The sequence below is a fragment of the Micromys minutus genome (assembly GCF_963924665.1).
Source record: "Micromys minutus genome assembly, chromosome: 8".
Taxonomy (NCBI): domain Eukaryota; kingdom Metazoa; phylum Chordata; class Mammalia; order Rodentia; family Muridae; genus Micromys; species Micromys minutus.
This window is the reverse complement of record NC_137977.1, coordinates 52,747,053-52,771,884: the sequence shown is the minus strand read 5'-3', so window position 1 is coordinate 52,771,884 and position 24,832 is coordinate 52,747,053. Positions and strand designations below refer to the sequence as shown.

The window sequence follows — 24,832 nt, the reverse complement described above, 5'->3', positions numbered from 1 at the left end:
TCTTCAACCCATGAAAATGCTACATCCCTTCCACATTCTGCAAGCTAAAGTGTCTATTGTGCAATCTTGACTATAAAGCAGAGCCGGTTATTCACTATACTACAGAAGTGTTTTCTCTCACTAAAGTGCATCTGTGGGCTGATTACCTTATCTTCCACACATCCTCTAGCGTACTCCATTAGTATACTGGACATGCTAGCTATGAAATACTTACATTAGGTTGAACAATGGTTTCAAAGTTTCATTCTAACTCTGTAATAGAGCCACTGAAATGTCAGACATGACTTAATTCTAAGAATTATCTCAGCATCCCAAGTGCTGGAATTAGACAGGCACCACCATGTCTGGCTTATTTGACTTTAAACACAACTCAAATTTTCCTTTAATTAAAACAAGAGCTGTTCTATCTAATCTTTATCCTCTCCAAGTTAAGATGTTCTTTTTGATCTTTTTTTAATAAAGTCTTTTTAAGATTTATTTCATGTATGTGAATACACTAGTGCTGTCTTCAGACACACCTGAAGGAGTTGGATTCCATTACAGATGATTGTGAGCCACCATGTGGTTGCTGGGAATTGAACTCAGGACCTCTGGAAGAGCAGTCAGTGCTCTTAACCACTGAGCCATTACTCCAGCAAGATGTTCATAAGTAAGGTTATAACAATGTCACCAGTATAAAAAATGTACATGTACATATGAGATGCTTTTTAAAAATACATCTCTTTGGGCTGGAAAGTTTGAGAGTGCTTGCTACTCTAGCTGAGGACCCAAGTCAGGCTCACAGCACCACTGTCCAGCAGTTCAAAAATGCGGGTAACTCTTCCAGCTCCAGGAAATCTGGCGCCCTCTTCTGGCACCACACATAAACATAAGAACAATTTTTAGAAATGATCTCCTTTTGCCTTGAAAGGCAAATCAACAGCTCAAATAGGCCAAAATAAGATTATAAATCATATTTATTATAATTTATAATTATAATAAATACAGCTTGCTTTCCAACTTTATCTACAAAATAATGCTGAGTTGGGCGTGGTGGTGCATGTCCATAATCCCAACACTCGGGAAGCAGAGGAATCTCTGAGTTTAAGCAGCCTGATATACACAGTGAGTTCCAAGACCAAGGATCTGTAGAGAGCCTATCTCAAAAGAATAACAATAATAATGTTGAATAATGAGACTGAAGACACTTGTCAGTTCTGAATGTTAACTTGTATGTTGACATTCTATCTATTATTTGTGTTGGTGTGTATAAACTCACTCTCAATATGGTATGTGTGTGGAGTCAGAAAATTACCTACAGGAGTTGATTCCTCCTACCATGTGGTTTCTGGAGCATAAAATCAGGGGGTCAGGTTTGGTGGCAGGCATCTTTACCCACTGACGCATCTTACCTGGCATTGTACCTTTAACACTTATCTCCTGGAGGTTCCGGTTTGTTTTTTAAGCTTTTTGCTGTTGTTTTGTTTTGTGACATGGGAAAAGGACACTAAGCCTAAATTATCTTAAAGTGCATCCATTTTAGCCAGGTATGGGTTCAGGCCTGTAATTCCAGGTAGAGTTAGGTTATATGAGGAGGTCAAAATCAAATTCGCTGCACAATCAGGTCAGCCTATACAGACTCTTGAAACACAAAACCCAACTATATACATGTGGTTTTTTTATAAGACAACAGATTCACATCTTTTAAAATATTTTTATTAAATAACCTACTTGGAGAATAATTACAAAATTTTTAAGTAGTAATTCCAAGTAGTGAAAGGCATTTTCCTTTAAAAAAAAAAAAAAAGACAAAAATATCCTTATGATTTGCTGCTTTATACACAGGAATGATTTATTTTACAGTCATTTATAACATCAGCCTATAAAATTCAAAACATTTCTTAATGTCTGAAATACAGAGTGAAGTTCACAATGATATGCTTTCCTATGAAACTACTATTAACAGACAAAACTGAACCCTATGATAACAATTCCACACAGAATTTACAAGACAGGCACTTTGAATCAGATACCGGAAATCTTTCACAGTTAATATTGCTTTTTTGAAGCTCATCTCATCAAAGGTAACCAACTAGTGAAGCCAAGGTTTCCTGGTGCGGAAGTACAAACAGGTTTGGTTTCAAACACTTGAGTTATGATACATGCAAGACATGCCCTAAATAAGAAGGATCCTCTAAAAGAAAATGAAGAAACCAAAAGGCAGCCTGGAATAAAGCATTTACAAGCATCTGGATAAGGCCTGGAAATCAGTATTTTATACCCCTTCATTCTCAGGTAAGGGATTAAGAGGCCGAGAGAGGTATCCTCTGCGAGGGTGAGGATACTGGAGGTTGGCAGTGTCAGCATCGCAAGAGTGCTCTAGCAGAGGAGCAGGAGGAGGAAGGAGCTGGGCACAACTGGACCATCTTGATCCAGCCCGTGGGGAATCCAGAGGGGGAAAGAAATACCTGAAATAATGAAGACAGGAACAAAACACCAAAACAAAAACAACAGGGGGGAAAGGAGGGAGGGGAACAGAAGAAAAAGAGAAAAGCAGTAAATACAAAGAGAACCAAAGAAGAGAAAACATGCTGGAAGGAAGGAAAAAAAAGCTGTGTATTCATGCCACAACCAATAGAGCAACAGCACAAATCAAGACTCTCACTTGAATCAAGGTGGCTTAAAAAGTATAAAAGTTTGATATATAAAAAAAAAAAAAAAAAATACAATCTGTTAAAGTTAAAATGCCCCCCAAAATTATCAGTTTGCATGTTACAGAGACATTCGTTTATAAATTGAAAGCATGTCTAATGTCATTTGATTCCTTAATTCACACATCTGGTTCTCACTTCCAACAGTGTGCATGTGCTGCAGCAGCAGGCACGCATCTCTAGTGCATACGTGATACTGAGAACCAACTGCAGCTCACTGCACGGGAGAGCTGGCTACTGCCACAGGCTTTTGACAAATACAATCATTGGACAGGCTTAGTTTCCTGAAAATAAAAAAAACTAGAATAGCTACAGAATTTTGGTGCATTAAAAAGGCTCAAAAAAATATAGCCTGTTATTCTACATCTTTTAACTTACCCGTAATATGTATGGAGTTTAGTAAATGAAAAGGTGTATAATTTTGTCAAAGTCAAAAATTTCAGAAGACAGGAACTCGTTGAAACAACGCATTAAAAATCCTGAGACATGGAATTTTAATTGCATGCACATTTTTCGAAAAATGTCAACTCATATTTCCAAATTGTCTTAAAGGAAACCAAGTCATATAGAATCACACCATAAACATTCATGCATATATATCTTTAATAAATATCTCTAATGTGTATGGGATGAAAACTTAAGAAGTGCTTCCACCATTTTCCAACCAAATAAAACTAGCAAATGCTAATATGCTGCTTGGCTACAAACCATTTTATCTTAACTGTGGTGCCAGATTAATGATTCACTCCTTTACTAGTATTTTTAATTACAAGAAAAGTTGTTGTGTGGATGGTGTCACCTGTAAAGTAGTTGTGTGGACAGTACCACCTATGGAGCAATTCTACAAAAGGGAAACACATTACCACTCAAAACAATCTTTACAAAAATATTTATTCGATTTTCAAATTAAAATTATTAAAAGCTCATCATTTTAGCTTATTGTTTTAGAAAATAAAAGACATTCCTATATTATCCAAAAGGAATAAAATTAGTTTCCCTCCTCCCAACTGCTTATGAGGATAATAGCAATCTTTTCAGTTTTTAAACCCAAGTTAGTTTCCAGAACATTCCCAAAAATTGTTTTGGTGATGATGTGTCAACAAAAAGCCTTCCCATTTATATTGTCAGGAAACTGACTAGTACAAAAGTCATATGCACTGTCGTTTAAAGGCCTTTGGGACTGTGTAGTAGTGAACAGGCTGCTGGTGCATCTTGGAAGAGATCAAACGGCGCTGGGGAAGGGGAAAAGGAGTTGATTTCCATTCCTGTGTGCATGCAACAAGCAGCAAAACAGCAAAGTTACTCCAGCTAGCTTGTACTCAGCTGTGCTTTCTGTTAAAGGACACAACACAAATGGAGAAGGAAGAATGCATCACAGATCTAACACAGATGGTCACTGGCACAATAAGAACACAGATCAAAGCTATCTATGGAAGAAAATAACACAGTACAGAAGCTGTAACCTAAACCAGACTCTTAAGAAGTAACTCTAATATGCTTTCCTTCATAAAATAATTTGTTCTCCACTGTAACTGGAAACAGGTTCTATAGTTACAAATACTTAAGACCTCAAAATCAAACAGCAAGATTTCTTTATTAAAAGAATACAGTAATATCAAAACAACTGAGAAAATTAAAATGCATGTTTTTCTTCTGCTTAGGATGACAATAGGGTAACCACAAAGCCCTTTTAAGGTGAGACTTTGAAGTTTCCCAAACTCTATTCCAAATTATGCCCAAAGACATATTTTTAAATTATAAATTCACATATTTGAAATTTGAATGAATAAACTGACACTATATTATGTCAAATTTTGTTTTAAATGTATGCAGAATAGCATAAACTTCAAGATTTCATATTTTACCATTTCCTCTTAGTTATTATGAGCACAAAAAAAAAATAATTTCACTCAATGGTCTCACAAAGCTGAAGTTATATACTTTATTTAAAATTTCAATGTAATCTGATACAAAGCCTACCCAACAGGCAGTAAAACAAACAAACAAACAAAAAGCGAATGTTTATCTAAGAGTCAACCATATTAAACCACATCTCCTTTCACTGCTGCAGAAAAGAACATGGGATCATAAAGCTATTAACATGTTTAACTGACCACCAAACTCCAGAATATAACCTAACGGACTTAAAAACTGTCGATACTGTAACCAAGTAAACCACTAAATACAGACAAGAGTGAAATTCCAAGAGTGTCACAATTATTGGTGAATTACTTTATTCCATCTTAAAATTCACCTTTTAGTATGGCTACCAGGGGAGGTGGCTCAGCAATTAAGAGCACTGGCTGCTCTAGAAAAGGACCCAGGTTTGAATCCCAGCACCTACATGACAGCTCACATGCATCCATAACTCCAGCTCCAAAACACTTGACTCTCTGAACTCCCCAAACACTCCACACATTGTGGTGCACAGATATACAAGCAGGCAGAACACCCATACACATAAAAAGTGTGCAGGGGGTGGGGGATGGGGCTGCTAGTTTTCCCACAGAAAAGCCTACCTGCCAGCAGAAGTTCCATTTAATGAATTTTGAAGATTTGGAATATTTGAGCTCAGTGAAGGATTTGAGTTTCCCAGCTGAGAACTCCCATTTACTGGGCTCCCGTTACCTTTCAAAATACCAGTACACTTCCAATTGTCCATGTAATTAGCTGAAAGAAAAACAGCCAAACATATTAATATGACATACCTATTCATATAAATACATACATGTGCTTATGCGTATGTGCACAAACATGCACATGGAAGCAGATGTTGATACTAGCTGTCTTCCCCTTGGACTCTCCATCTTAGTTTTTGAGGTAAGGTCTCTCTGAACCACCGTATTGCTTAAGGCTCCCTGGAGCTAAGATTTCAACTGCACACTATATCAGGCCTGGGTTTTACATGGATACTGAAGATCTGAGCTCAGGTCCTCATGCTTTTACAAGCTCTTTACCAACTGAGCTATCTCCACAGCTCCAGCTACATTTACTTCTAGGTAAGCAGTAAATAAAATTTTTGGATGAAATACATTAAGGTTTTCAAAGAATTACTAATTTAAGCCAGTCATGATGACTTATACTTGAGGCAGAAGAATTGGTGTGAGTTTGGGGCTAACCATAGACTACACAGTGAGTTCCAGACCAGAATAAGATCCTGTATCAAAAACAATTATTTGTTTAAAAAACATGAAAGATTTCACCTTCTATTTCCCTTCTTTCAGAAACAATTAAGTGAAACAATTATAAAATCTCAAAGATAAAAAAGTTAGTATCTGGGCTGGGAAAATAATTCACTCAGAAAAGTGCTTGACTTGCAGCCATGTGGACCCGAGTCATCGACAGAACCCACCAGGTGCAGCAGCATGCCCTTGTGATCCCAGCAACAGACTATCCGGGACAAATCCTTGGGGCTCAACCTAGCCTATTTGGTGAGTTTCCAGGAAAGAAAGACCTTGTCTCAAACACAAAGGTGAGCCATAACTGAAGAACAATACCAAATAGCATTGTCTTAATACCACAACAAAATCTTTAAAAGAAATAAACCCAAATTCGTTGTCTTTCTTCTTACAATAAATCTAAATAAGGATTGGAGCTGTCTTCCTGGCTTTATGTGGGCACTTTATAGACTTGGTCAGAAATGTGTATAGATAAGAAAACCTCTGCATAGAAGTTTAGTGGATCATCTAACATGGTCTCATACTTTGAATGCAAAACTAGTCACTGAAGTCAGTAAATCAAAGTTAAAAAACCTAATGGGAAACAACTAGACCATCCTACTTTAAAGTTTAGAAACAAAAAAAGGACAGAGAAAGCCTTAGAATCAAATTAAGAAAAGGAAAGTCTGGGCTGGTCCTACAGAACACAGTAAGACTGAACATGGGAGGCCATCAAGGCTCAGCCAAACTGCATTTTATAAAGCAAGGACTGCTCAGGGCAATGACCCACGGCAGTCTATAGCTGATGTTCAGAATGGAGTCAGCCCACTGTGATGCTACAGATATCAAAGGCAGTGCCAACTGATTAGACCAAGTTCCTTAAGTACGACACAAGAAATGCAGCATCAGAACCCCAGTATTCTTGAATTTTGGAGTCTTAAAAAAAAAAGAAAAAGACGATGGATTTAAAGTCTCTTGAATGAGTGAGAGACAGAAAGTATGCGTGCATGCATATTCAAGTACAGGTGTGCCACAGCACCCTTGCAGATGTTAACTTCAGCTGTCAGCCCCCGTTTCCACCTTGTTTAAGATAAGGACTCCACTGTTTTCTGTTTTATGTTTTTTTCCACTGAGCTGTGTTTTCCAGGTTAAGGAACCTGAGCTTCTTAGAAGTCTCCTCTCTCTGCCTCCAGTTCCCTAAACAAGCAGGGGGATTACAGACATTCAGTCTCATGTCCTTACTCATTGGAGGCAAATACTTTTACCAAAGATCACTGGAGGCTGATCCAGGGTTTAATAAGGTAGTTGCCCACATTAGCCTTTCCTGGGGGTACTGCATGTTCTAATTAGTTTTAGAACTGGCTTTCTTCCACATAGAAATAAAACAATTCAATTGGCCTCTAATTCTATGAACCAGGTAATCTGGAATTTCAAAATAATACAAATATAAGATAATTAAACAATATTAAAAACAATTTTTAAATCTATTTCAGAATTTACACTTTGAAGTGAAAGGTAAATATAAGTAACAATTGCCCCGCTACTAAAAACCTTACCTTTCCACAACCTAACACAGCCGTCATCTCCTGAAGATGCTAGTACTGTTCCTGTTATGTTCCAGCTCACCCTCCAGACCTGAGAATTATGATTATCAAACTGAGCCACAATATGGATTTCAAATTTTGTTGGACCACCAGAAGTAAGTTCTTTCCTAAGAAAAAGATTAACAAAGTTCTCAAAAAGTGTCTTGTGTGTATATACACTCTCTCACACATAAACATATATCTGAAGTAAGAGATACAAATAAATACGCTTACCATATTTTTTCCTAACACGTTCACTTATGTCCCCTGCCCACTATCCACTACCACTCAGCCCTCAGGCTACATACTTCCTCCAAACCTGGACTTACTTCACCCCACAGATGAAACTCGTTGCCTTCCCCCGCCTTTTTTGGGGGGTGAAGAAGAAACAAATTAGCACAAGAAAAGAACTGAAACAATTCAAACAAAATCCTCACTCCAAAAAGTTACACAAACATTCATCAGAGAAAGTCTGCAGACCTATGTGGTGGTAAATATTAAAAGTGATAACCTTTTATCCCACACTAGTGCCGGCTCATATAGGACCACATGGCACTGCAGGTATCTGTATCTTAGTGGCTCCAAGCCGCCACTAAGTACTCACAGACACCGGCGGCTTCTTTTGACCCAGGCACTGAGGTCCACTCCACCCGCCCTGGCGTGTTGGTTTACTCACTTCCTCTTGATGTGTTGTTGCCAAGCCTACACACACTCCTCCCAACTCCATGGTGTGCTTTGTGCATTCCACCACTACACCCTTTCAATTCAACTAAGTCATCACATCAAAGAACACACCAAAATACTCTGATCCAACTGGTATAATTTGCCCACCTAGATAAAATGATCTTATACAATTCCATTCCTTATAAAACATTTATAACAACCTTATTCATATAGAGATGCGCAGAGAAAAACATCCACATCTGCTTCCATGTTGCCTCCTCTCCAATCTCCCACCTCCTCCTCTTCTGACTTTTCTCCGCCTACCTCTCTACTGTCCAATCATGTATCCACTTGACATCAACCTACCGACCTGTGCCTTTACTGTTCTTTACAAAGGAAGAGAAGCAGAAGGAAAGAATATTTTCAAATTCTTCATTTCTCTACAACTCACCTCACAGGTTTTAATGTGAAAATTCTAACATCTTTGGTTGCTATTGCCAGGATGTGGAAAGATCTTCCCAAATTTGGAGCAAACGCAATATCATGGACAGGATCTGTGACTGTCATAAGAGTCTCAGCTTTTGCATATTTCCTAATTCAAAGAAAAAGTTATTAAAATTTTCAGGAATAAAACTTACAAAACTTGAGGCTTGAGGGACGCTCAAGAGCACTTGGTGTATTCCAGAGTACCACAGTTAGATTCCCAGCACCTACTTCAGGTGATTCACACCTGCTTGTGACTCCAGCTTCAATGGATCTAAATATTCTTCTCTGGCTTCTGCAGGCACCAGCACCTAAGTGGCATACATAGACTCATGCATGCACATGTAAGTGAATAAACATAAATCTTTAAAGTAAAAGCAGTTTGAACCAGGCTTAGTGGCATACTACTTTAAGCCCAGCATTGTGAAGGCAGAAGCAGGAAAATCTGTGAGCTCCAGGTCAGCCGGGACTGTATGGAGATCCCCATTTCAAAATAAATAACTAATTTTTAAAAACAAATGTCAGAAATGTAAAAAAGTTCATCAGTGTGTCTCAATGTTTTTCATACTCCTCTCAGTAAATGTTTGCCTTTTGGGGGAATACTTAAAAGTGGGCCCCAAATGACTAGCTCCTAGGCCCAAAGTGAGCCTACAAATATAACCTTATTCAAAAAAAATTTTATTTATCTGTTCCTTATTCATTATCTATAGGGTAGGACTGACCCTAAAGTTCAATGTCTTTAGATTAGACAAAACAGGATAAACAGGGCAGTGATAGCCCACACCTTTAATTCCAGCATTACGGTGGCAGAGATAAATGGATCTCCCAGTATGAGGCCAGCCTGGTCTTCAGAGTAAATTCCAGGGCAGTCAGGGCTACACAGAGAAAATGTTTCTAAGAAAAAAGATTGGAAAAAACAAAAAACAAAAAAACAAAAAAAAAACACAAAACACAAAACAGGGAAGGTGCCTAAAGTAGATGCCACAGCCCAGGATCCTAGGCTCAAAAGCTGGAAGAGCCAGTGGAGACTGCCTAATCACCAGTTTAAAAAAAAAAAAAAAAAAAATCTTTTGGATTGGCCCAAAAACCAAAATAAGGCCCAGTCTGTTACTTTACAATTTAAGTGTATCTTAAAATATTTAATCAAAACTTAGCTAAAATAGAGTCTGAGTTTATTAGCCTTTTTTTCTTTAAAAAAAAAAAAAAAAAGCTAAGAGCCTAGCATAGTGGTTCATGCCTTTAATTCCAACACTCCATAGGGAGAGAGAACAGTATGAGTTCAGCCTGGTCTATATAGTGAGTTCTAAGCCAACAAAGGCTGAGCACACACACACACACACACACACACACACACACACACACACACACACAAGCAGAAAGGAGAGTTGGCTGATGGCATACACCTGTGACCTCAACATTTATGAAGTAGATCCTTGAGTTCCTGGCCAAGCCTGGGCAACATACCAAGTTCCTTTAAAGAGAAAAAGTCAAAGGTTCTTGTAATGAGAATTGTGGTTTCATTAAAAAACAAAAATGTTCTGGGAATATATTTTATCCCAGGTGAGAGATATGGTGCTTCAGATTGTCCACAGCTCCTGACCATGCTTTACCTCAGGCTCTAGCAGAGGCATGATTTACCAGCTGCCGATAATTTCGCTAACTGTGCAATGTTTGGAATTCTAAGGACTTTTGAGAAGGTATATAAATGGTAGGGCCCTGAGAGGCAGGGCTACACAGAAAAGCCCTGTCTTGGGAGAAAAGAAACTCCAACTATAAATGAAAGCATAGCACAGAACTTGGTATCTCTCAGGAAACCAGTAACTACACAATGAAACATGTACAGTGCAGATAATAAAGAAGTACTCACTTAAAACATAAACAAAGCAGTACTGACCTGGTGTTCTCATTGTATTCAAAAATCTGAACCTTGGCCATTGAATTTGGACTGCTGTCATCACTTCCCACAGCGATCATGGGGGAATGAGCACGAGAGCTGGAAAGGAAGGGAAACACGCACATAACACAATAAGCTGCTGCATTAACAGGATTTAAGAACTGGACCTCACATAACATCTGGATGTCCACCATAGACCTGCCGCGCTACATGTAACATGAGAACCTCACACACTGTCCCTTTTTCTAAACAAGGGCATTCCAACAGTTGACATTAAAAAAAAAAAACCCTGCAATACCTAGAGACTTTTCTTACTCAAAATCAGCAACAGGAAAAATGTAGTTCTTTATTATTAAAGCTAGCTAAAGTTTGTTACTAAAGCATCACATAATTAGCTCCACTAATCTAATTAGAAAACTTAGGTAAACTATAAAGAGCTATGGTAATAACTAAAAGTATGGAGAAATTATTCCATGTAAACACCAGCTTCATGAGAGAGTATATCTATAAGAAATGTTCTCGTAACTGACTCCTAGTTCAATTTCAGAGTCAACTGGAGCTCACAGACAAAATATCTATACCCATGTTAAATATTTACAGAACCCAAATGTCATAAATATTCATTATGTATTTATAACAATGTAACAGAAAGGAAAAGGCTCAACATGAAACAGAAGCAAAATAAGCTCATTCTCTCTCCCTCTCCTTTCTCCTCTCTACACCCCTTAGGTTATCAAGACAGAGTTTCACTGTGTAGCCCTGGCTGTCCTGGAACTCACTCTGTAGACCAGGCTGACCTCAAACTCAGAGTCACCTGCCTCTGCCTCCGGAGTGCTGGGATGGCTAGTTTTCTTCTTTGTGAGAGGAATCACTGGGACTACATAGATGGCTACAAGGTAAAGAGCAGTGGCTGCTCTTCCAGAAGACTTGGGTTCAATTCCCAGCACCCACATACATGGTAGCTCACAATGGTTTGTATCTCCAGTTCCAGAGAATCTAATGCCCTCTCTGGCTTCCACCAACACTGCATGATGGAGGTATAAAGATATACGAACAGAAGAAATACCAATATACATGAAATAAAAATGTTTTAAGTTTTTAAAATTTGAGGAGTCATAATCTAAGAACTAATAAATCACTAAGTACAGATAAATTTAAAACAATTACCAACGTAACAACTCTGAAGATTACCACAAATAAAATACATACTAGTTATTTGGGTATTGGTGAATATAAACACTTTAGATCTAAGAGAGCATGAACAACACAATAAATCATCTATGTATGTAACTAACTACCAGAATTAAATTCTACAATATAAGCTAGTGACAGCATTTTCCTTGTAGAAAAAGAGACCTTTCAGTTTTGCTTTTTACATTTCTAGGTATTTGCAGATTTTTTTTTTTTTACAAAGTGATTAAAAAATAAGTAAAAAGCAAACATGGGAGCTGGAAAGATGTCCCAGCAGTTAAGATCACTCTAAAGGACCCAGGTTTAATTCCAAGCACCCACATGGTGACTCAACAATCTGTAACTCCAGTTCCAGGGATCCAACACCCACTTCCTGCCTACAAGGACACCAGACACACGTTTCACAGACAGACACATAAAATTAAGTGATAGCTTTGTTTAAAGTCTTTTAAAAGCAACCATAGCATAGTCATACAATCACACACAACATGGAACATTAGACAGGAACAATGAGGAGATAGGCATGATGGCTGTACTTCTATTATGCCAACATTCAGGAGGGTGAAGCAAATAAAAAGTTCAACACCAGTACTAGCTGGTTACACAGCAAGTTCTGGACCAGTATATACAATAAGGTGAGAATCTTTTAAATTAAGCAATTAACTGTTTAAGAGATTAACTGGGTGTTTTAAAAATAAATTATATACTAAAATATGAAAAAAATGCCCAAAAAATACTTTTTCTGTGAGAAAAAAAAGAACCCTGAGAAAGTTGTCTAAGTTCTATACATGGCTAAGTACAGTATGTCTTCTTGGGTTGGTATGTATCTGGGTTATTTTTGCAAAGATCTGTTTCTTAAAGATGTTCTAATTTATTTTTATATACATAGAAAATTTTCCAGAAGTTCTCACCAAACTATTTTTTTTAAGATTTATTTATTTATTATATACAAGTACACTGTAGCTGTCTTCAGATATACCAAAAGAGGGCATCAGATCTCATTACAGATGGTTTTGAGCCACCATGTGGTTGCTGGGATTTGAACTCAGGACCTTTAGAAGAGCAGTCAGTGCTCTTAACTACTGAGCCATCTCTCCAGCCCCTCAACAAACTATTGATAGTGAATGGGTTCCTCAAAATTTATGGATATAGGAAAGTGGAAACTTTCTTCTAGATAATATTATCTAGTCACAAAAGGAGGAATCTGAAAAATTAAACCAGTAAATTCTTAGCTTAAAAAAAAAGAATCACTTTCCTGCTTTATTAGAATTTTCAGAGGTCTGATGTGAGCTTACCTGGAAGGGTTCCAAGAAATACAGCTGCAGCAGAGCTTGCATGAGACCTCATGCTGTAGAGACCACTGGCTAAGGTTCATAACATCTGGAGCTTCATATACTCTTACTACACCATCTGCTGAACAGGTTGCTAACATCAGACCCATGTGTTTGGGAGCAAATTTCACATCAGTAACAGATGTTCTGCTGTCCACTAGAGTTGTCCTCTTCACCTGGGAAAAAAAATACACAATTTAAATCATACACAAAAAGAAATATGACGGACCTGAAGAACAAGTGTTTTAGACTCACAGACAACTCGCCATTTATTAGGTTTTCATCCTTGCATAAGAAACTTAAAGCCACTCTTGGTCTCTATTTCCAGTGAAGCACTTTGCATATACAATCACTTAAATTAATGAACAGTTCTGCCTTTAGAAAGTATCATATATTATGTTAGCAATCTCACTTAACAGACTCCTCACTAAACCAGAAATGTTAGCACTTTATACACATAGCTCCATCATATAAAGCATGCTGCAAGCAGTAAATCAAACCAAGTGGGCTCCCTTAATAGTGAACATAAGGCTTGCAACCTCTGCGACATCAGTAAAGAAATGGACTGCATCACAGACAATACCAAAATGCCTGGCAGACCAGAAGTGAGAAAGTTCTCACTGCACACATCCTTTATAGATTTGAATAAATATAAGTTTGAATCTATAAATTAAAAGAAAAATAGAACACTTCATATGATAAACTTCAGTGAAAGTGGTGGAAAGGTCTTATAATCTAGTTTAATTCTCTACTGTGAGAGCTGAAAAATATGAGCAGCACACAGGTAAAAATCAACTGACAAAGGCGGAAGTCGAATTTAAAGTAAACAAAGAAAAAGTTAGCTTGGTGTGCAGCTCAGTGATAGTGCATCAAGCCCTGGGTTCAATCCCAGGCATTGTGAAATAACTACAAACCAGAAGCCTAAAACCACAGACTAAATACTATACAAAATCATAGAAGATACACAAATATACAAAATCCGGTACAAAGAAAATCCTCTGGGTTACCCATTGGAACAATGAAAGACCTGGATACCAGTGCAAGCCAAGCCAAAGTGAAATAAACAGGAGAGAAGATGGAAGTAGGTGCCAGGAATTAATCTCACCCAGTGACTCTGTCCTCGAAGTTTATCATTTGATTCTCCTACTATTTCTTCCCATACAGCTGCTGTTCGGTCAAAAGAACAGGAAGCCAAAACTTGTCCAAATTCAGGATGAGCCCATGTCACACGCCATACAGATCCACTATGTGTCTGTTTAAAAAGCAAACTGATTTTACACACTTCACACACATCGTTTTACTTGCAAAAATAGAACACAAGTAATTTTACTTCAATAAGACAAGAAAGACAGCAATGTAACATTTAAATAAAAAGTTAAGTTCTAAAAACTTAGAACTTTTGGGAGATATTTAGGATAGTGGGCTTCTGGGTTTTTTTTTTTAATTTATTAATTCACTCTTTTCTATGTATGAGTGCTCTGTCCACATGTATACTTATATGCCAGAAGACAACATCAGATCCCTTTGTAGATGGTAGGAGCCATCATGTGGTTGCTGGGAACTTAACTCCAGGCCTCTAAAAGAACAGTCAGTCTTCTTAACTGCTGAGCTATCACATCAGCCTCTAGAGCTAATATTCTTTTTAATTTTTTTTATTTTGAATGTGTGCGTGTGTATACACACACATGCATGTGTTTTCTCCATTTCTTTCACTGAACTTGGAGCTTACTGTCTTACTAGACTTGCTGGCCCGCTAGCTCCTATAGATCCTCTAGTCTCTACCCCAGCACTGGGATTACAAGAACCTGCTGCCACCCGCACACATTCTATGTGGTTCCAAACTTGGGTCCTCACAATTGCATAATTTTATTTGATTCATGAGCTAACAGGTAAAGCTGGAGAGGTGGCTCAGCAGGTGAGAGTACTGAATGCTCTCACAGAAGATTTGGGTTCAGTTCCCAGCACCTACATGGTAGCTTACAACAATCTGTAACTCCATTTCCAGGACCTGATGGCCCCTGAGGGTGCTGCATGCTCTTGATACACATTGACAGACAACTCTTAAAATAAAAAGTAAGTAAAATCTTAAAAGCTAACAATAGACAGAAAAGTAACAACAAATTGGTTAAATGATTTGAACGGATGGATGTGAGGTTAAAAAAGAAACGGTTTTATGGGTGGAGGCATTAGGTGCAAAGCTTAAGAAGCCCAAACCCTTGTACCCTGAGAAGTAAGTGTGAAGGTCCAGGATGTGTGAGGGTATGCCCCAGATGCTCAGCTCTAGGATGTGAATTAGTTCTTTAACCTTGAGTCTGATCTATACCTGGATGTCACAGCACCCAATCAGTCAGGACCAGCTAAGAATTCGTATGTGCTTTACTGATGCAGGATGCTAGGCAAGCTGGATGCTAAACACATTTCAGCTTACAGCATTTTCAACCTCACTTATGTTTATTGGGAAATAACCCTACTGTAAGTCAAGAATACATCTAATGTAAAGCTCTGAATCATTTCATTGTATAAGACATATAAAGTTACTACTGTACTCCCTCATGCTGTCAAGAAAGAAAATGGATTGATGTATTTCACCATCAAAGGAATTTGTTAGATCACTAGATGCTTTGACAATCACTCTACTAATTACTTTTAGAAAATCTCACACTTTAGTGTTTCTCTATTGTTCTTTTAAAATGTGTTTTCATGTAGCCTAGGGTGGCTTAGAATTCCTTATGTATCTAAGGATGACCCAGAACTTCTGTTCTTCCTGTCTTCATATCCCCAGTACTGGGTTACAGGTGAGTCCTAAGATTTCAGGCATGTGCACACACCTGTCTTTTGCACAACTGCCAATCAAATCAGAGCTTTGTGCTTGGTAAAGCAAGTACTCTAATGGAGCTACAACCCCAACGACTCCTGTATTTCTAACACTTTCTCTACTTTCAGTAACATAAAACTTCTTAATCCCAGCATTTGAGAAGCAAGCAGGATCCCTGTTAGTTCAAGAAAAGCCAATTCTACAAAGTGAGTTCCAGAATAATAATAAATAAGAAAATAAATAATTGTTTCTGAGACCAGTAACATCCTCAAGATTACAATGTCACAACAAAGGGCAAACCACCCACTTTGCATCTGTTTGTCTAATCTTCTGGGTTTCACCTTCAATTCTGATTTTAAAAGGCTATTAACTAAAAGACACACTATGTGTTATATACTTGATTAAACAAATGCTAGATCCTTGTTTTAACTAAAGAATGAGGTTGGCATAAAGATGTCACCACAATTTTTAAAAATGTCAATAATCAGGCATCATGGCATATGTCTTTAATCCAGGCAGGTACATCTCTGTGCACAAACAAGGACAGCCTACTCTACACAGCAAATACTAGGCCAACCAGGGTTATAAAGCAAGATCCTGTCTCAGAAAATTAAATTACATAGCCAGGTGTGGGGGCAAGTGCTTGTAATCTCAGCAGATGGAAGACAGATACATAAACAATGTCACAAACCTAAGAACAGCCTGCTTGATTTACATTGCAAGTTTCAGGCTATTTCAAACAGTAACAAACTTTTAAATCACCACCCCGTTAATCAACACAGAATATTTACTGGATACTTCTAAATAGCCTTTAAAGTCACAGGACAGTACTAAAAAGCAAAACAGAGGGCTTCCTTTGCACATGGCATGTTGATATACACCTTTAATTCCAGTAACAGGAAAGCTGAGACAGAAATACTATAGCAAATTCAAGGTCTAGGCTACCAAGCAAGACCCTGTCTCAAATAAACAAACTGGGGGCCTGTAGAATAGTTTAGTCAGTAAAATGTTTGCCATGCAAGCATGAACTTTCTATCTTTGATACAGAACTGCAAAATGTGTAAGGACTTAACCTATTCCTACCATAAACCCAAAGCAAAACTTGGTTCATTAGCCTAACCTATCATATACTAAAGCTGTGAGCCTGTTACATTTAATAATCAATTCCAGGATTTTGCTATAATGGCAGAAAAAAAACACAAACTTTTATTAAAAATTTTTTTAAGATTTATGTATTTATTTCATATATACGAGTACACTGTAGCTGTCTTCAGACACACAAGAGGACATCGGATCTCATTACAGATGGTTGTGAGCCACCATGTGGTTGCTGGGAATTGAACTCAGGACCTCACGAAGAACAGCCAGTCCTCTTAACACTGAGCCATCTCTCCAGCCCCCAAACACAAACATTTCTTACACTAAAAACTAGAAGTAATTCAAATGTCCATCAGCAGATTAGTCGATAAATAAAATGTGACTGATAATATTCTGTTAATGTGGTAATAACACATTATTTAAACACACACACACACACACACACACACAGAGTGTTGTAGCACACATCTTTAATGCCAGCACTTGAGAGACAGATTGAGGTGGAATCTCTAAGTCTGAGACCAGCCTGGTGTGGGATAAGTTCTAGGAAAGCCAGGGCTACACCGTGAGAACCTATCTCAAAGAAAAGGATAAAGAAATACATAAAACACAAAATGGATGCTACAAAAATATGCTACAGGAAACTAGCCAGATACAAAGGACTACATATAAGCTATTCTAGTGTTATGTGACTCTTCCTAAAGAGACTCTAATACCATTCTATCCAATGGATTCTATCCAAATAGTATTTCTATCCAAATCCAGATGAGCAGACCAGTGACTTTGCTTGGGTTACTAACAGGAGTATGAGAGTGGGTTAACACAGAAAGAGAACTGTATCACCAAGCCCCCATCAGCCTGGCTGATCACAAAAGCTGACACTGTAGCATGCCACCTTCAGTCAACCTCCTGCCTTGTCTATAGGAACACCCAAGACCACTGGCAGCTTCTAAGGAGGGTCTGCTGACTCTTCCCCACCTCTTTCTAAGAAAGAATATTAACAACTCTACAGTCTCCTCTATCAGCATAGAGTCAGCCATCACCCTGTCTATTCTTTCCCTTATTTTGACTACAGGGTCAGGGTGTTCTGGAAGTCACCAGGGCAACTCAGCTTTGTGATGGCAATAGTCATGTGAGGCCATAAGAGAATAGCACTGCTACAAACCATAACAAAGACTCAGAAACTGTTTTTGCTAAAAATTATGGACTCCTAACAGGTCCACAAGGTAACTAAACAGAAGATGGAAAAACTGGCATCTCTCCTTCATCTATACAGGTCAAGCTCTTGTTGCTCTACACAGGCATGCTAAATCACTTAAAGGAGTATCTGTCTAGCCCATCCAATCCCCCTTTCAAGGCTGAAGCCATGGAAAGAAATCTGTTCTCAGTGAACCTGTAGTCGTGTTGGGTTATAAAAAGAAACAACCATTACAGGGCAGACCACCCTATACTAAAAGGTAATCAATTATCAGTAAGTAGATACACTCTGTAGCAGAAGTAAACATTCTGTGAGGACCAGACTAAGAAGGAAACATTGATCCTCAAGCAATAACAGTCATAAGGACCTCTTTAGACCATTTCTTGAAACTAGAAGACAATGATTTAAATCTAAAACTCCTAGTAGTACCTGAAAGTCACAGTTGGAGCCACCCAGCTACAAATTGTGTGACCTATAAGAGACACATCTGCAAGATGTATTGAGCAACAGTGGCAAACATATTGTGGAAGAAACCAGCCACTTTCTGATTGGATTTAAGGCCTACTCCATGAGAGAGAACTCATGCTTGACACTGCTAAAATGGCCAAGAACCTGCAACTAAATAGGTCAATTACTACTATTATTCTGACAAAGGATAACAATAAAATAATGCCTAGTGAGACTACTGTGCCCATAGATCAGTGCCTTGCTCAACCCTCATCGGAGAAGCTTCTTCTTGCACTGGATGGGAATTAACAGAGACCCACAACTGGACAATGTGAGAGTGGCAGAATTTGGAGCACTCAGTCCTACATAGGATGTTTCCATCAAAACCCCTCCCTTCTAGGCCAAGGATGTACACTGAAGAGAAAGCAAAAAGATTTTAACAGCGAGAAGTGACAATGACACCAAGGAAACAGTGTCTCCCAGCACACCAGGAGCAATGTACATACAATCTCAGACACTATGGAACATATGAAGGTTCAGGCCAGAAGGGTCCCACCCCTAAACAAGAAACTATAACTGATACCTGTTAGCACAGTGAGTCTCACTGTGTGTATCAATCACACCTCAGGCAGGCCCCATGCCCAGGAGCAGTTGGCCAACACAAAAGCTTCAATGGTCATTTTATAAAGTTTTTGCTTTCTTTGGCATTTTTTGTCTTACAGTCTTTTACTTGTTTTAGTTTTCATTTTTGTGGTTTTTATAGGGGTTTTATGATTTTTTATTTTGTTTCTTGATTCTTGTTTTTGTTTGAGAAAAAACATAAAGTTGGGTGGACAGTAAGGAAGGGAGAAAACATGAAATATGCTAAAATCCTACCGGCAGTTATTTCAGAATGCTACAAAAATACTATTTTTCCATTCTTTGGTTTTGTTTTGAGACAAGGTCTCACTCCGTATCCAGGCTGGCCTCTAACTCATGGCAACTTCCTGCCTCTGCCTCCCAAGGCACTGGCCAGACCTACAAAATTTTTTATTATCAAATTTACTATTACTTTAATAACAGTAATTTAAAAAAAGAAAGAAAAAAAAAAAACCCTATGGGCTGGAGAAATGGCTCAGCGGTTAAGAGCACTGACTGCTCTTCCAGAGGTCCTGAGTTCAATTCCCAGCAACCACATGGTGGCTCACAACCACCTGTAATGGGATCTGATGCCTTCTTCTGGTGTGTGTGAAAACAGAGTGTACTCATACAAATAAAATAAATATATCTTTTTTAAAAAAGAGAAACTATATCTCCAGGAAATGAAGAACACTGTTGTCAGGTTTATCATTTTTTCAAAGCTGAACACCAAGTCATTCATACTAAGATAGCAAACATTTCAATTTTCTCAAACCATGTAAAAATAGATACTAACCTTCCAACTAGCCGTACAATGCCAATCTCCGTTCTCACTCTTATCCCACACCTGTAAAAACACAAAGGCAAATGAGTGCAGATGCAAGGGACCCTCAGCTCCACAAAGGAAGCACTCTAACAGAGTCAGCCACGTTCCTCCACTTCTTCCTCTGGCCATCCCTTCCCCCCAGCCCTGGTACTGCCATTAAGGGCTAGTGGTGTACTAAAGACCAAGCCTGAGCCCAGAGTCTCATGCAGTACCCCCAATTATGTTCTGCTGAGGAACTTTGACTAATGAAAACACTGTTCCTAGCAATTTAGGTTCCTGTATCTGGTGAAACATTTTCAACAACCAATCAATATATAATCTTTTTTAGTGTGCATTTCTGTTTAAAGCCACCTGATTTGACATAAGCTGGCATTCATCAGCACCTAACTCACAGCCAGAAGCTGTAATCATGCCTGAGGGGCACTCACCTGACACAGTTTCTAAAGTGCACACCTTGCTTGTGTTTCAAAACAATAAAGCACTTCAGCACTGCCCCTGAAAACATTTTTTTAGCCTTTGAACTCACCAACAGAAAGGAAAAAAATAACAAATGCACAAACTGTGGCACTAAGTAAGTGAATTGTAAAAAAAACTTGCTTACAACATGAAAACAGGCAGTAAGTACTGTTCCATCTAAGTCAGGAAGATGTAAGCAGGACACTTACAGAGATAGAGATGGAAGTTACTGGCTACAGTGTCAATTTAGTAGTGAAAATATGCTAGATACACTGCAGCCCACATTTTTGTAACTGACTGCAAAAGTGTAGTGGGCCAAGCTTGGTGGCATAACCTTTAATCCTAACTCTTGGGAGGCTGAAGCAGGTGGCTCTCTACTTAGGCCAGCCTGGTCTATGAGGGAGGAAAAACACACTGTGGCTATTCACTTTAAGGTAACAAATAAATTTTAATGAAATAAAAAAGCAGCAACCAGCTCTGGAGAGATGTTCTTCTACAGGACCCAGGTTCAATTCTCAGCACCCTACACCCTCGTCTGACCTCTGGAGGCACTGGAGGGACAGATAAATGTACAAACATTTATCCATTCACATAAAATAATAAAATTAAACAAGATAACACTGATCAGCGGCATGTGAAACAAAGCTAAAGTAAAATATTCAATAAAAACCCCAAGAAAAATCATACACTACAAAAATGGTTCCAATTTAATGTATTAAGGACAAAAATGTATAGCAATATTGGGAGAAAAAGTAATTCATCATAAAAAGCCAACATACACACACACACAAAAATTAAGTGATGGGTTGAAAGGATGGCCCAGCAATTAACACTTACTGCTCTTCTGGAGGACCCTGATTCAGTTCTCTGTTGACTAGGCTGGCCTCTGCCTTTTGAGGGCTGGGATTAAAGGCATACACCACCACCTCCCAGCCTTTTGTTTTTAAGGCAGGGTCTATACACAGTGCTGACCATCCTGGAATTCGCTATATAGACCACACTGGCCTGGAACTAATCCTCAGCCTCCCTTGAGCTGGGATTAAAAGCATGTGCTACCACATCCAGCTTGACAAAATTTTTTTACATTTTTTTAAAGATTTATTTATTATATATAAGTACACTGTAGCTGTCTTCAGACACACCAGAAGAGGGCATAGGCTCTCATTGCAGATGGTTGTGAGCCACCATGTGGTTGCTAGGAATTGAACTTAGGACCTCTGGAAGAGCAGTCAGTGCTCTTAACCACTGAGGCATCTCTTCAGCCCAACAAAATTCTTTAAAAGACAGAAAAGACATTCAAAGAATGGAGAAGACTGGTAAATACAGTGAGTGTCAGACAGCAAAGAATTTACATACTAGGTACGTTTTAAAGACTCATTTACGTGTATGTGTGCATGCATGTTGAGTGAAGATCACAAAGAAGTCGGGAGGCACTGGATCTATTGGAGCTGCTGTTACAGTGTGAGCCTCAAGGTATTAGTGCTGGGAACCAAGCTTAGTCCCTCTGAAGAGAGAACTCATTCTTAATCATGGAGCTCTCTCCAGTCCCACAGTAACTTTTTCTAAAGACAAAGTTATTATAACAAAAAATTTTAAAGGTGTGTATAAGTACAAACTTCTTGAGAAACACAAAGTACTCTAGCCAGGAGTAGTGGCCCACACCTGAAAGCAAGCACTTGGGAGGCAGAGGCAGGTAGACCTCTGTGAGTTCCAGGACAGCCTGAGCTACGATGTAGTATCGAAAATAAAAAAGAAAGGTAAGAAAATGTACTCTGGACAACCTGCCTACCTTTAATCCAACCATCAACTATCTGGAACCTTCCACAAGTCCAGAGAAAAGTACTCCATGACTGCCTGACTGCCCTCCTGAAGGCACAGCTCTAGCCCAGATGCCTGCACTTTTTACTCTGGAGAGCTTGGAGGAACTCTGGATGCCCGTCAACCGTTTCCACCAGGCAGGAGCCAATTCCACCTAGTGACCTAGCAGAGACTGGTATAACAGTTGCTAAAAGGTTGAAGGCTGTTAGCGGCTCAAAGACCACCTTCTCTGCTTCTACAAGCAGGCTGTTCAGGCTCACTAAGTCAGCTGTAGGTCATCTATCTCTCCTGGTGTGATACAGGCCTAATAAAAGACTTCCAGAGATGTCTTTTCTTGCCTTTCTTTTTATTTATTTATGTATGTATTTTATTTTATGTATGCGAGGGCATTGTTGCTATCTTCAGACACATCCGATCCTGTGACAGTTGGGTGTGAGCTACCATGTGGTTGCTGGGAGGGAACTGAACTCAGGGCCTCTGGAAAAGCAGTCAGTGCTCTTAACCACTGAACCGTCTCTCTCCAGCCTACTTTCAATTGTGTGAATAGAAGTGGTCACACAAAATCACCAGCAGAGATGGCAGAGATCATACTTCTAGCCCCAACATGGATGAAACTGAAGACCGAAGGGCTACAGCCAGGCTTAGAGTCTTAGTCTCTGAAAATGTGTGTATGTTAACTAGCTTGTATCATCCCTTCAGGGAATCCCATGTGTCCTGGGCAAAGGAATACGGGCGAGGCCCACGAAAATGAGACACGGTGCCATAGGAAAAAGACATCCCCACGGGAAGCACAATCGCTTAGGACCACATCCCCGGCCACACCGCAGGCCCTGCAAGAGCGTGCGCTCGGCGACCGAGCGCCGCCCCGCGCAGACGCGGAAGGAAAACGCCGCGAGCGCGGGCGGCCGTGACCCCACAATCCGCCGGCGGGGAGGGCTCTCGCCGCTTCCGGCGTGGCGGCGTCCCGGGCTTTCTGTCACATGCGCCTCGGTAGGGATCAGTCCCTTCTGCGCCGCCTCCCTCCCCTCTGTGCCGGGCCCCGGGCAGCGGAGCGTGCCGCGCGCACCTTGACGCTCTGGTCGCTGGAGCAGGTGGCCATCCGGCGCCCGTGGAAGTCGAAAGACACATCGTGGATAAGGTCCTTGTGGTCCGCCGCGATGCTGCGCGCCACAAACATGGCCGCCGCCGTCTGCCCGGCCCGCCTCCGAGAGGGCGGCGGAGCAGCCCGCAGCGCCCGGACCGCCGCGGAGGCACGTACCGTACGTCGGCCCTCGCCAGCCCGCGTCGCCCCGGCGCGCCACGCCTCAAGGGACACGCCCTACGCGGGCGGAGCCTGTCTCCAAACCTCGCTGCAGCCGGGGGCAAAGCTTGGGAACGCAGGAGGACGGAATGGTGAAAGCGCTTTCCCGGGTCAGCTGCGGGGGCAGGGGCTGTCTCCGTAAACACGTGATGGGCACACCGAGCGACTGGAGATGGCTGCAGATTTGAATGGAAGGCTCAACCGCTTAACTAGAGCTTCTTAGGAATGATGGAGACGCCCAAAGTTGTGGTTTAGGGAGTCAAGTTCAGCGAGCACAAAGTCTGCCAGAAGGAAGAAAGTGAGATAAGGAGTGGAGGACCTGAAGCAGCTGTCAGTGCTGAAAGATGGCACAACTACAACGGGTTCGAGGGTCACCAAACCAGAATGAGGAAAACGTTCTAGAAAGTCACCTGGAGTGATGGCAAGATACTCCAGTATTTACTTGCATGGGGCCAGTCTTTAATGGAGAAGTAAGTGAAATAAACAAAAATAGCCTGCAAAGAGAAACCGGTGAAGGAAAGTGCTCAAATCAGGAGATTCAAATTCAGGAAGTGGTGGAACATTCATTCTAGGAGAGTTTTAGGTGAAAGGTTGTCTCTCTAACTCCCACGGATCAAACGTTCAATTTTGGCTCCATGCGCACCAGGATGCACGTGCTGCACAGACGTACATACAGGTAAAACATGCATACACATAAAGATATTTGAAGAATGGGAATCGTTTTAAAAAGCAGACTTTAAAGAGTCTCAAAATAATTGTTCCTGATGGATTTGTACAGAAACCTGCAGAGACCGATAGTGAAATGACCCTGCCAGTCTTAAGTTTTCCTTACTCTTCTTTAAATTAGTAAGATTTTGGGGCATGGCTTGAATGGCGTGAATGGCCTTTAGTTCTAGCTCCAGAGAATCTGACACATCTGGATTCCTTGAGGATCTGCCCTTTCCTGCACACAACTGATACACATACATAAAGTGATCCTTTTTTAGATTATATTCCTATTTTAGAGGTAGACCCTAAGTCCATTAGCTGTACATAAAACTAATAACCATTCATTTCCAGAGACATTAATTTCCAGAAATAAAACACACTATATAAAAGTACAATTAAATCTATACTTTTAAAAGTAAACATTTATAAAAGCTATGCTTATCACTTTTTAAAGATTTTTTTTTAATGTGTAAGAGGGGATTGCTGGGGCTGGAGAGATGGCTCAATGGTTCAGAGCACTGACTGCTCTTCAGAGGTCCTGAGTTCAGTTCCCAG

At 39.8% G+C, this 24,832-nt stretch overlaps 1 protein-coding gene across 2 annotated transcripts; it reads right to left on the bottom strand.

Moving 5' to 3' along the window:
- Positions 1 to 1,722: 1,722 nt before the first annotated feature.
- Positions 1,723 to 23,462, bottom strand: SEH1L (SEH1 like nucleoporin). 2 transcript variants are annotated; one of them, XM_080920541.1, is made up of 9 exons: positions 23,336 to 23,462; positions 19,966 to 20,016; positions 14,099 to 14,245; positions 12,958 to 13,169; positions 10,472 to 10,570; positions 8,546 to 8,686; positions 7,405 to 7,559; positions 5,210 to 5,360; positions 1,723 to 2,447 (listed from the first exon to the last, which is right to left on the bottom strand). In XM_080920541.1, the coding sequence occupies exons 1-9, from the start codon at positions 23,444 to 23,446 to the stop codon at positions 2,255 to 2,257; spliced, it is 1,260 nt and encodes a 419-aa protein (XP_080776667.1). In that variant the 5' UTR covers positions 23,447 to 23,462; the 3' UTR covers positions 1,723 to 2,254. The 2 variants fall into 2 exon arrangements, with proteins under 2 accessions (XP_080776667.1, XP_080776668.1); XM_080920542.1 differs by having other exon boundaries at positions 2,319 to 4,022.
- Positions 23,463 to 24,832: the final 1,370 nt, after the last annotated feature.

What these genes read in the sequence shown, in the direction of transcription:
- SEH1L (XM_080920541.1), bottom strand. Translation starts at nt 23,446, where the DNA reads ATGTTTGTGGCGCGCAGCATCGCGGCGGACCACAAGGACCTTATCCAC. An exon ending in ATTGTACGGCTAGTTGGAAG is followed by an intron (nt 14,246 to 19,965) that starts GTTAGTATCTAT and finishes CTTTTTAAACAG; the next exon opens with ACACATAGTGGATCTGTATG. An exon ending in CTGTGTTAGGTTGTGGAAAG is followed by an intron (nt 5,361 to 7,404) that starts GTAAGGTTTTTA and finishes TTTTTCTTTCAG; the next exon opens with CTAATTACATGGACAATTGG.